Source organism: Gymnoscopelus braueri (genome assembly GCF_963280865.1).
Source record: "Gymnoscopelus braueri genome assembly, chromosome: 14".
NCBI classification, from domain to species: Eukaryota; Metazoa; Chordata; class Actinopteri; order Myctophiformes; family Myctophidae; genus Gymnoscopelus; species Gymnoscopelus braueri.
In genome coordinates this window covers 3,972,784-3,986,137 of record NC_137619.1, presented here as the reverse complement: position 1 = coordinate 3,986,137, position 13,354 = coordinate 3,972,784, and the positions used below count along the sequence as shown (strand labels likewise).

The 13,354-nt window shown below is 41.3% G+C and overlaps 1 protein-coding gene across 2 annotated transcripts; it reads right to left on the bottom strand.

Annotated features, from left to right (window-relative positions):
- Positions 1–3,014: 3,014 nt before the first annotated feature.
- LOC308100734 (uncharacterized protein) lies at positions 3,015–9,398 on the bottom strand. 2 transcript variants are annotated; one of them, XM_080449807.1, is made up of 6 exons: positions 8,859–9,398; positions 7,885–8,022; positions 7,531–7,641; positions 6,964–7,041; positions 6,189–6,302; positions 3,015–4,090 (listed from the first exon to the last, which is right to left on the bottom strand). In XM_080449807.1, exons 1-6 carry the CDS (start codon positions 8,903–8,905, stop codon positions 3,649–3,651), a joined length of 930 nt encoding a protein of 309 aa, XP_080305933.1. In that variant the 5' UTR covers positions 8,906–9,398; the 3' UTR covers positions 3,015–3,648. The 2 variants fall into 2 exon arrangements, with proteins under 2 accessions (XP_080305933.1, XP_080305934.1); XM_080449808.1 differs by having other exon boundaries at positions 7,900–8,022.
- Between the last annotated feature and the right edge of the window lie 3,956 nt (positions 9,399–13,354).

Sequence of the window (13,354 nt, the reverse complement as noted above, 5' to 3'; positions counted from 1 at the left end):
AAGATGAGAACCCCATGCACACAAATCATGATGACATATAAGAGACAGACAGATATACACACTACTATACAGAATGTCATACAATCAGCTTTCAGGTTACTGGTATGAAGAGAGAAAAAAATATATATATACAAAAGAGGAAAATGAAGGAGGGGGGGGGGTAGGGGGGGTAGGTTAAGACTTAGACAGGGGCCATTTTCGAATTGCAGCCTCCTGAAGGTGTATCTTTAGGGCAGTTTTGAAAGTGAGTAGGGTTTTACACTCCTTTACTTCTTTTGGTAGGGCATTCCACATTTTTGATGAATAGCATGAGAACGAGTTCATTCCCTTAGTTGAGCCAAATCTGGGTTGAACATGATTTGTGGAGCTGCCTCTGGTGTTATGATCATGGACTTCATTAACATTTTGGAAGTATTTTGACAAATACAGGGGGATCCCAATGTTGTGGTGTATCTTGAAGACCAGGCCCATAGCAAGTTGCTGTACTCTGTCCTCAACCCTAAGCCATCCAATCCTAGCAAAATGAGCAGGGGGTTAGATGGGTTTTGTGATTGAGGCCAAGAAGTAGCCTTACAAGTTTGTTTTGGGATGTTTGGAGCCTTGTTTTTAAGGCCTTGGAGGTGTTGTGATACCATGAAGTGCATGCATAATCATAATGACCTTGAAGGAGGGCCCCTGCAAGAATCTTCAGAGTATTCTTACTGACTAGACGATCAATCCTCCACAAATAGCGTGTTGTTTGGTTGACATTTTTGATCACTTTTTCGGCGTTTTTGTTACCAGAGAGGTTTGCCTCCAAGATGGAGCCCAGGTAGGTAATTTCATCCTTTCTTTTGATGACATCATCACCCACTTTGATCGTGAAACTCTCTGCCTTGCTAAGGTTAGGACTGGACCCAAAGAGGATGGATTCAGTTTTACCCAGGTGTAATGAAAGTTTGTTGTCAGAGAGCCAGATGCAGATCTTGTTGAGTTCGGAGCTGAGAGTTTTCTCAACCTGCAGCCTGTCCCTGTCCGAGACTAGCAGGGCCGAGTCATCTGCGAACAGGAACAGTTTGCAGTCGCAGGCTGATGACATATCATTCACATATATCAGGAACAGTAAAGGTCCTAGTATACTTCCTTGTGGGACACCACAAGTCACAGGGAGGGGGGGGGGGGACTGGGTGCCGTTTACTTCCACCACTTGCTCCCTCCCTTCCAGGTAGGATCTCATCCAGTTCACTGACGTATCATCAAAACCTATTGCTTTGAGCTTATTGATCATAATTGGGTGATTAACGGTGTCAAAGGCCTTCTGGAGGTCCAGCATGACCATGCCGCAATATTCTATCTTGTTTGATAGAGTCGTTCAAATAGAGAAGGCATGTGTGTCAGTGGAGTGGTTTGTTCTGAAACCAGATTGGAATTTGTAGATTTTTCTCGGCAAGATACTTATCGACCTGTTCATAGACTATTTTTTCCAATAATATTACATATCGCTGCTGACGGGCAGAAACCTCCCCATATTTACCCCCACCCCCGGAAATTAAACCTGAACTTCATCATGCTACAGTGTCACACAAAGGTAGCTTGTAGATCTGCAATTTTTTATTTAGCTTTTTTAAGTTAAAGTGTGTGTGAGGTTTTTTAAATAAATATTGATCCAATGCAAAGTATTGATAACAAGAGCTTGTTGTGACTAAATAATAACTACATTTTATCCATTGGAACACATGGCAGGTCCTTTTTTTCCATGTTTCCACCTGACAGTGACGATACGGGAGTTAGATATGTTCAATGTAGAAGTTAAAGAGACAGATTCTGTATGACAAGAACATACAGGCGTAACATGCGGACATTCAAGGCGCACCGTTGCTCCGATCCGCACCAAAAAGCCAAAAACACTGTTCAGGGGTCTGCCATGAGAATAGTCACACCAAAAAACCTGAATTGCACACATATGAGGCACTACAGTGTTCAACACTTCAAATGACCATAACTCCGTGACCATTGCTCTGATCAGCACAATATAGGGCTGATCAGAGCACATTTAAAAAGTACAGTAATGACCGTTGCAATGAATGCTAAATGGTTTCGTGGGTTAGAACCCCCACCGGTCCTAGTCCTGACTTTATGCATGTGAGATAAACGTGTCCTTGTGCACAAAGATGTGACATGTCATTACAATCAAAAGCATTTATCAGATATAAAACACAATATTTATCTACATATTTATGGGGGGGGGGGGGGGTACACTGTCATACCATGTGTTCGGGGGAGGGGGTACAGTCAAAAGCTGTAGGACATGTCATTACAGTCAAAAGAAGTTATCAGAAATAAAACACAATATTTAACTACATATTTATGGGGGGGGGGGGGGACAACACTGGTACATCATGTGTCGGGGGGGGGGGGGGGTAGTACATGTCATTACAGTCAAAAGAAGTTATCAGAAATAAAACACAATATTTAACTACATATTTATGGGGGGGGGGGACAACACTGGTACATCATGTGTCGGGGGGGGGGGGGTAGTACATGTCATTACAGTCAAAAGCAATTATCAGAAATAAAACACAATATTTTTGTACATATCAAATATTTATTTACAATATTAACATATTAATTTATATGTAACCGTTTTCCTCACTATAATGGGACAAATGTCTCATATACATAAACAGGATCTTGTGTTCTCAGCTGTTGGTGTTGAACTGGCTGATTCACCTAGTTTACACACAAGCAGGCTTGTGTTGATAGCAACGGAATACTTATGGTGCCTCCACTGGAGATTACTAACCCATAAACTATGAGCTTTCCTTGTATTCCCCAGAAAAATTGTGAATAGTTAGTAACAATATGACAACCTCAGAATAGTTAAAAAAAATAAGCGCTCAGGGCAACCATATAAACGGAATAACAATTTAAAGGAATGTGTGTGTGTGTGTGTGTGTGTGTGTGTGTGTGTGTGTGTGTGTGTGTGTGTGTGTGTGTGTGTGTGTGTGTGTGTGTGTGTGTGTGTGTGTGTGTGCAATGTTTGACGGAATAAACACTTCTTAAACCTTGAAAGAACAATTTACCCTTCTTCAGGGATATCCCAAACCAACACAAAAATAATGTGTGTGTGTTTGTGTGTGTGTGGGGGGGGGGTTCACAATTCACTCAGAGCAAATGTTCAAGTAATACCAAGCGTTTGGATTTTGTAATCGGTGGGGACCATAAGTTGGTGCACAAAATAAAAGAAGATAAGAAAATACAAAAACTCCTTAGCAACACGTTCAGTCAGTGTCAGATATCCTCCTTTTTACTCACGGCTCTGCGTGATTCACGGCCAAGTTCACGAGGGCTAAACGGGCTTGAATGAATGAGTAACAAGGTATATTCCACCGTGGCGCAAGTCCCGTCTCCACGGCAGCGTTGATGAGCGACCAGTCGGCGAATCCTCTTCTCCACCAGTTCTCCCGTTTAAACTACAGTCCGCTGCGTTAATGTCCTCAGGGCAGGTCGAGCAACCGTTTCACATAAACCCGAAAAAACAAGCCTAGAGAATGTACTGTTCACAACTCTTGTAAACAAAACACCGGGAATACCCGCTGGTTCTTCCGAGACAAAACTGCACTGGAGAATAGTTTTTACACACAGTTCCATGTGTCGGGGTGGGGGGGGTCACAGTTCTCTCTGACCTCCATTCTCCCATAGTCTTTTATCTTCATTGACCTGGACCAGGGTGTGTTCCTGCAGTCCTCGGACAGTGTAATGATCGCCGACATGCTTCTCACAGTAGGAGACATTACACGTCACACAGGTCTTGATGGCTCGACGTGTTTTGCTGGAGCAAACACCACAAGTTGGACTACAGCCTGTCTGCTGGAGAGCCTGCAGCGCCCAGTTCAATGCTACGTTAACAGAGAGCTCAGGACGGGTTGGGTAACTCTTCTCACAATGGAGGCACACATAGTCTCCTGCAGGGCCTGGCTGGGACCAGTAGGTATTGATGCAGTGCTTGCAGTAACTGTGTCCACAGGGGATGGAGACTGGGTCCCTCAGGATGGAGGAACACACAGGGCATCTGGCATGGTCTGCAGTCAGTAGACTGGAGGTCAACTCACTGGGGAGAGGAGGGTGAACAGAGATAGACATAGATAGTGTTAGAGAGAACAAGATATGGGTGCAGAGTGAAAGACAGAAACAATACAGTCTACTATAAAGCTCTGTTCAGATATACAAGATTCGCAGGCAATGTGTCTGCATATTAGATTTTTGTGTCATGTGTGAACGTGTGCACATTTTGAATACTGGAACACCATGCCGGCAGCATCATGACATTGCTTGCATATTCTGCATAGAGTGCGACTTGTGTTCAATATATCGCCGCTGTTGGGCAAAAACCCAGCCATCTCAATTTTTCTACTTTTTTTTTATAAATCAGTGCTATAAACCTTTACGTCTGTGTGTGGGTTTTACAAATATTGAACCAATGAAAAGTATTAAAAAGCGCTTCTGACTAAACTAAACTTTTTTCCATCATTGATTAGAATGACAAAGTCAGACCGAAAAAAAAGCACATAATGGTCAAAAACCTCCCAACTGTTTTTTTCCCCCAATACTTCAATGGAATGACATAATTACAAGTCATAAAAATCGAGTGGACAATCTATCATATTTACAATGTTATAAGTTAATGCTTGATCATTCACCCATTTAAACAAGTGCTATAACAGTCATTCAGATCTATGCATTAGCAGATCTAGCTCTGTTAAGACATACAAGCGCGTACATACGGAAAGGAATTAGCTGGAATATTGTTATGGAGAGAGCGAGGTCTCTCAACTTGGGTAGCTGGGTAGGTGACAAACACTGTAGGACAGCAGATCTACAATGTGCCAAAAAAATGCACACACACATTGGGCTTGTATGTAGGCTATGCAAGTAGCTTGCGTGCGCGTGCGTGTGCGTGTGTGTGAGGACACAGAGATTATAGGTCTACACTTACAAAGGATGTTCTGTTATGATCAAATGAATAAACAAAATCACGTAGGTCTATCAATATTTTACTGAATTAATTGTGACCATATCAATCATACAGTAATTACTAATCAAACGGGTAGACTACTCTCCTTGCTCCAGTAAATTTCATAGATGGAGTAGGCTATAGCCTACAATGAGTTTCCAAAACGAAAATAGCACCTTAACTACTCCCACAGTGGGAGTAGTCTACTAGAACATTTATTTTAATATTCCCCGCTGTCATTGCATGGTGACTCCTATATACTTAGGATGTTCTGTTATGATCAAAATGTATGAATAATGTATGAATAAAGAAATCACGTTTGCGCTGAGGAAATATTTTGCGCAATTTATTTACACTGTTTGGGTTATGCCTGGGTTATTTATGTCATAGTTTTTTATTGAAAAGAGAAAAAAAGAAGCGCTGCAGGGATCAGTATATCTAATAGACAGGTGCTCTTTGGTGATTTTTATTGAGTCAGGAAAAAAAGAAGAAAACAAAAACCTACAAAGATATTTTTTTAAACGTATCCTTAGACGCGGATATTAAAAACGAAAAATATGCGTTTAAATAAAATACTTGTGTACATGTGGACTGCCAGCCTGCAGATGCATCCTATTGAATTCTCATCACCAATGCCTTGTCTCCCATGCTTACAGTTATATCTCACGTGAGTAGCAAGTACTGTACTCACTGTGCGATCTCCTCTCCTACTGCCTATGCCAGCAGCTTATGTTAACCCATTTTGGGCGGGAACCCCTATTTGTAACTATACCTTTCTGGACGGGAACCCCTTTTGGGGTTCTTGTTGCTATGTACAGTATATAGCAACATGTAATTTTTTTTTAAGTATTTGATTTTTTTCAGAAAACTTTAGAAGGCGTTTTTAGAATCGGCCTCGGGTCTAAATGGGTTAATTAGTTTCCCAAAAATGTTACGGTATCCATATCTGAACACAGCTTTTGATTGATTGATTGAATATTTTATTAGGCAAAAAATGTAAACAGCACAATTACATTTATAACACTCTGTCTAAAAGGTCCGTCCAAAAAAGTCCTTGCGGTCTTGTTTCCATTAGGGTCCTATTCAACTAACTTTTTGGAGGTATTTAGACAGATATGCGGGTATAGGGGGCATTTCGGGCAAATTTGCTTTGCTTAACATTCCAAAGTCTTCAGTGATGACCAAGCTTCCTCACCTCAGCTCAGGAGAGATAGTCTGTCTTTTGAAGCTCATGGGTCGATCCATTGACTTGCCACTCTTCATGGACACACAGCTGGGAGAGGAACAGTCTGATCTCTCCTTCTGGAGCCTGAAAATCATGCAGCTGCATGTTAGTTTCTCCAGACAGACCGTTGACACAATGTTCAAATGCGTCTGTCATCCAGTCTGTGCAACGGAAGCGCTGAAAATGATACAGGAGCAACACAAATGCAAACTTGTCCTACTGTAAATCAAATTAGTCAAAGCCTATAGCTTGCAGAAATAAAAATAAAGTCAATCATCATCATACAGTATTTCTGCGAGCAGGCCAAAGGCCTCAATTACTGAATATCTTTGTTTTAGCATGTACTATAAAAATATATATTTGTAAAACAAAAAATAAAATTATCAACAAAAATGTACTTCTATTATTATCAATAGTCATTATCCTATATCAAAATTGCCTAATGGGTGGACGTCACAAACGTAAAATGCAGACTTGCAAGGCGCTCCATTGCTCCAATCCGCACCAAACTTGGCTCAAATGCTGTTCAGGGGTCTGGCACGAGAATCATCACACAAAGAAAAAAAAACTAAATTGCACACATACTGTATGTGGTACTTCAGCAGTGTTGCAGCAGTGTTTAACACTTCAAATGGCAATACCTCGGTGACCCTTGCTCTGATCAGTGCAATATAGGACTGGATTTGAAGGCCACGTAGCGGCATTCAAATCTAGTTCATTAAATCAGCTGTCTAGATTTTCTCACCATGATGAGTCTGGATGAGGACCACCTTCTTTAAAGTTACAAGGGATATCCAGGGACCAGTCACTTTTCACGGACACACTGAAACCAAGCAGAACTATATATTGGCAAACGATATATATTGGTAATCATAATAATTATTATTATTACGATTATTCATCATTCATGTTATTGCACTGTCACATATACATAGCACTGCTTTCACATTATACAACATGTACTGTATGACGCTTACGAGACATTTGTTTCCACATTCACGTTTGCTCATTACATTAATGACATCGCTGTGAATGTGTGGAAGAATCTCCCGCATTATAATGTTAAACTTGAGGGACTCAATTAAATATTCCCTGTAATCCATACTGACAGGATCCGAAGGAAGTAGTTTAGGGAGAGTTTGATTTGCATTTGATTAACGCATTTTAAATATCAATATCGGTCAATCATGCTCATTTCATTTTGAGAAGCCAAAATAACCGGGAGGCACGATTAAAATGAGATTAATTGTGCATCCCTGTAGAGTTAGAACGGTGTAGTTTCTACAACCTGAGGTATTTTTTGGTTTCTCACCACGAGTCGTCTGGATGAGGTACATCTCCTTTGAAGTTGTAAGGTAGACCCATGGACCAGTCACTTTTCATGGACTCATAGCTAGGTGCAGGAGACCTGCACCTGCACAAGCTGAAACCAAACAGATGTATGCTGTCAACCAAAGCATCAACAACAACAATAATAAGTTATTATTATCATTACTACTACTACTACATGCATATTGTACTACAAACACTAATGCTAAGTCGCGATTTAGAGAACTGTTAAGATACAAGTTAAAATGGAGATTCATGGACCATTCACTCTTCACTCTAATTTACACTGATACGCATCTAAATACCAAGTCAATTATGTGGGATAGAAAAAAGAAACATCTTGTGCTCCAACCTGCTCTCTTGAGTTCCGGTGGTTGTTTTGACGTGACCATGTGGAACCATAGAGGGCTCAGTGTCCACAGACACATCACTGCTGGCAGGTAGCTCTGTCTTCCCTTGAGTCTCCTGGATGATACTGTGAATACCATTGTGTCTTATTCAATGTCGTGTCACTCAAAGCAAAGGCAAAATAAATATTGTCGGAATCAGGTAGGACTGGGCGATATGGACAAAATAAAATATGCTATTTGCTCTGGGATGGCCTGCTATTAGTGTTGTCATTGGATTGCCTTGAATATCAACTCTGCTCTTCCTAGGTGAGCAGGGGAGGGGCATTCCTGCATTCCTGCTTGATGGCTCATGGAGGGCACCTGGCTGGCAGTGTCGGAACAAGTCAAAGCCGTGGATGGGAGGCAGAGTGCATGAACACCCGCCCCCCCGGACCGACCGCGCACAAAACCAGGCTACTACCATTTTCTCTCTGACTAATACAAACACATTTCAGAAGGAGTTCAGCACCACTTCAACTAATGTGCAGCAACTGACATACGCTCGACATACTAAAAAGGGCTATGACAGCTCTCAAATACTGTGATTACTGATACTAGCCCATACCCGGTCGACCCAAGACACCACCCAAGACAGACAGACAGACAGACAGACAGACAGAGGTTACTCCAATTATATAGTAGGATTGGTGGGATGACTTAGTGCTCTCACTTTCACAGAATGTGATTTTTGATATATACTCATCAGTAATGCCTATATAATTAGTAAGTGGTTAAGGCAAATAATAGAACAGCTATAACAGTCAGTACAGGCGATTGTGTCAGTTTGCTTATCATTTAAAACCAGCAAAGCCAATTCACAATATTACAATATCAAAAATCCCATTATATATCAAGTCTCATCACAGTAGATATAATATTGATATATGGATATATTGCCCATGCAGCCCTCATTGAGACCAACCTGCCATTGTTGAGGTGAGAGTTATCAGGATCCATGCCTTCCAGCATAAAGGGCCGTTCACATAGAGCACGACTATGGCGATAACTATGGATATGTGGTTTTAGGTTGTAGACTTCCCACTCCCTCGTGGTAGTGTGTCTCTATCCCTGTTCCCCTCTTCCTGTTGTGTTTTTGTTTTAATTGTTTACACTATATTAGTCTTTTTCTTGAGCTTTTCTCTGTTGTTTTCTGTGTTGGTTGGGTGCTGATCGTTTTTGAGCGTATACCACCATGGAAACAAGCATCGGCTTTTAGTGATTTGATTGATTATGGTCTTTTTATCGATTAAGATTATTCTATTCTCTCCCTCTGCCTCTGGGTGGGCTCTGACACAGCTGCACTGTGCAGTGCGTGTTTGGTGCCACTGCTTACAGAATATTATGGTTCATAGTTATCGTGCTTGGTGTGTGAACGGCCCTTCAGTCTTCGTCTTGAATCCTTCAACCAATGAGGAATATGACCTGCAGTTTTTGCGCACACACACACACACACACACACACACACACACACACACACACACACACACACACACACACACACACACACACACACACACACACACACACACACACACACACACACACACACACACACACACACACACACACACACACACACACACACACACACACACGAGGGTTAACACATTGTCCACCTAATCACAAATGGACCCTTTACAGGTCTGTAACTCTGAGAGCAGAACAAGTTACTTGCTAAAAATCAGTAACGTAATCCGATTACCCCAATTTAAAAAGTAACTAACAGTTACTTTCAGTTACTTTTGGATTACTTTTAAGCAAAACTCTATTTAATTAGATATAACAAGTTTAACCATTATAGCAGGCGGCAGGCCTGGAATTTCGTCATTTTAGGGGCGAGGCCACTTGGCCTTTGTTGTCAACTTTTTGACAAATGCCAGGGCAAGAAGAATAAAGCGATGATTTTTAAGTCCACGGAAATAATGAATTTAACTTGAAGGTTAAGGATGATTTAATTTTTATATAGTACAAGAATAGTGTAACTATCTGTGAAATATAACCCATTTATTTCATAAAATTATGTATTGGGAAATAACCAATATTTGTACAAAGTCATAGCCTATTGGTCTCAATATTTGTCACATTCAGCCCTGGACTTCACTGACTGTAGGGGTCACATTAATCACATTAGAATCACAGATTAGAGATTTTATGTATTTTCCCCACAAGTTATTTTCATTCAAATGAAATGTGATTGAACTTGCACTATCAATGACTTTAGTTGATTTTTCACTATTTAAAATATAGTATTTCTTAAATATTAATAATTATAGCTTGTAGATTGGCTTTTTTCACCATTGTAAATTGTTTTAAATTTATATTTTTTTAAAAGGAAAAGTTTTTCCAATTGACAGTGGCAATATCTAGCCTATATATGGTTCTGTATCAGTGTATGGGTCAGTTTGAGCAGATTTCATTCGAATTGGCTACTAAACTTCCCATTTAGATCAAAATAAAAAAAGGGTTATATTTATTGTCCATCAGAGCGGTGAGATCACAGCTTCTCTCTATTTTTGTATGATCTGTTTGCAGTTATTAATTTGGATTCTCTCTCTCTCTCTCTCTCTCATCATCTCTCTCTCTCTCTCTCTCTCTCTCTCTCTCTCTCTCTCTCTCTCTCTCTCTCTCTCTCTCTCTCTCTCTCTCTCTCTCTCTCTCTCTCTCTCTCTCTCTCTCTCTCTCTCTCTCTCTCTCTCTCCTCTCTCTCTCTCTCTCTTCTCCTCCTTCTCTCTTCTCTCTCTCTCTACTCCTCTCTCCTCTCTCTCTCTCTCTCTCTCTTCTCTCTCTCATCTCTCTCTCTCTCTCATTCTCTCCTCTCTCTACTTCCCAACCCTGTTTGAGAGTTACGGGGATCCTTGAAATTAAAGGGTTTGAGAACCACTGATCTATGGGATGGGATCTATATTTTGAATTTCCCCTAGCTCCATAAAGAACCTCTCACTCCGCTATACAGCTCCGAGATGAGGTTCTAGGTGGTTACCTTCCAGAATCGGGTATACGTCCGCCAAGGCTCCGCTGTTTACCCTTTTGTATACGTCGTATCCCAAAACTAATGGTAGATTCCAAGCCGCACGGATGTTTAAAGTTTGGTTCGGAGCATAACATTTTAGGAACGGAGCGAAACTACCCGTTTAAATTGCTTATTTAGTCAGCCTGTGGCCATGTTTCCCATTGTAGCCAAACCGGGAGCAGTACTGGCAGCGGACGTAGGGGGGTTTTCCGGTTTGAATGGGAAACATGGCCACAGGCTGACTAAATAAGCAATTTAAACGGGTAGTTTCGCTCCGTTCCTAAAATTTTATGCGCCGAACCAAACTTAAACATCCGTGCGGCTTGGAATCTACCATTAGTTTTGGGATACGACGTATACAAAAGGGTAAACAGCGGAGCCTTGGCGGACGTATACCCGATTCTGGAAGGTAACGACATAGAACCTCATCTCGGAGCTGTATAGCGGAGTGAGAGGTTCTTTATGGAGCTAAATTTCCCCTTACAATGCAAGTGTCATTATATTTTGAGTAGTAAGCTGCCTACCTGAGACTGAGGAGACCCGAGATCCGAGTAGGATCCAGCTGGTCACGCATAGTATCCCAGGTTATGATCACCCGGCCGGGGGAAGCTGTCAGGAAATCCCCTTTAGGTTTGTAAGTAACTCCCGATGCTGAGCTGAGCTCGTTTCGCTATGTCCTTCCTATTATTGTTCTCTCCAGAGTTGCTGAAAGTTTGACTGTTGAGTCTGACAGCTCCGCCGAGCTTTATAGGATGTATATGGGGGGCGGTGTCCCGGCTAGTGACGGAGTTGAAACCATGGTTCCCTGGATACACACTGGATACAGAGAAGGTAACCTCGCATCACCAGTTCTTTCCACCTCGGAGGAAAGCCTGGTGTCTGTTACTAAAGACCCATATGATCCGGTCTAGGCCACGCCTACTGAAAAAGAAAAAAGAAAAAATAATCTTCTTTCCGGATTGTCGCGATCCGGTTTTGCGGTGCCGCTTTGTTTTGGTTCCCCAATCCCTATTTAAATGGAATAGAATTTCCCCGTGGGATAATACGGATAATACAGACGCTAAATAGTCTCCGGAAAGTACACTCACATTTATATTTAAAAAATAAGCTAAACTACGCCGCATCAAGGATTTTATAGGACGGACCTATTTTGGGGTGAGACGTCTTTCCGGTTTGTCGCGATCCGGTCGCTGATGACGCGGATGACGTAGAGCTCCCGACCGGATCATATACCCGAAAAGGAATGGTGCCCAGGCTACAGAGAAGGTAAAAACACATACTTTCGCTATCATGCAATTCCAGCCGGCAGATTCGTCGCACCATGGGAGCCAGACTGCAGCCGTGAGTTCAGTGGAATGCATTGGAGTTAATGAGAGCCCTGTGGATCAGCTCATGAACAAAATATATTTCTGAATGACTGAGACCTTTGTAAAGTAATTGCTTCTGGAAAATAAAAGAAGACATAATCACACATTGTTTTCTGCTGTGTTGCTTTTCGATGTGTCCACTGCATAAGTTTATTGAGCTATCTAAAGAGCACAAAGTAGGCGATACTGCCGAGACAGAAACCAGTGTTGCCATGTCCACTTATTATAAGCGACTTTGGGCTTATTTTTCTGTGAAGTTGCTTGTAAATATTGGTAGTTGCGGGTTGCGGTTTTATGGGCTTTTTTCTAAAGTGTAGTTGATTATTTGGACTTGGGCTTCACAATTTAAAATTTATTTTAACCAGTGGTTCTTAATTATGTTTATGTCATGGACCCTCAAATTAATATGTAGGCTATTTCTCCTAAACCCCCATCTGAAATGTTTTGTGCCAGGGAGCCCCGTACCAGATTTGTGTTGTTAGTGTTTCAAAAATCCTCAATATTTCACATTTTACTTCAAGATTTTTTAAAAATAGCAGATCTACAAGCTCACAGCGCGTTGTGAGCTTGTAGATCGGCTATTTTCAATGTATACAGTAAAGGTTTAAAGTGCTCATAATGGCCAAGTGCAAGTCTTCAACAGGGGTCCGCAACGCCTAGGGGGTCCACGAGGTACTGCAAGGGGTCCGCGAAATTGTTGCTTGATTAGACAATAAAAATAAAAATAAATTATACATAGATATATATACAAATATTTTATATATATATATATATATTTTTTTAAATATCCATTTGTCTTCATATATTGCGACCCCCCCTCGTATGACCCCCCCCATTTATTGTAAACCCCCCCTCCCTCCCACATATTTATATATAAACACATGTAATAAAGGAGCCCAGATATGAACTTAGTTTTTTTTCGTTTTATTAAAATAGTAAAAGAAAGTTACAAATGCATAAAGCAATCACAATTGTACAAGGCAGGATGATGTGGGCTATCACAGTTCTGTTGGGCTTCTCTTGTCTGTAACAATAGTCAGT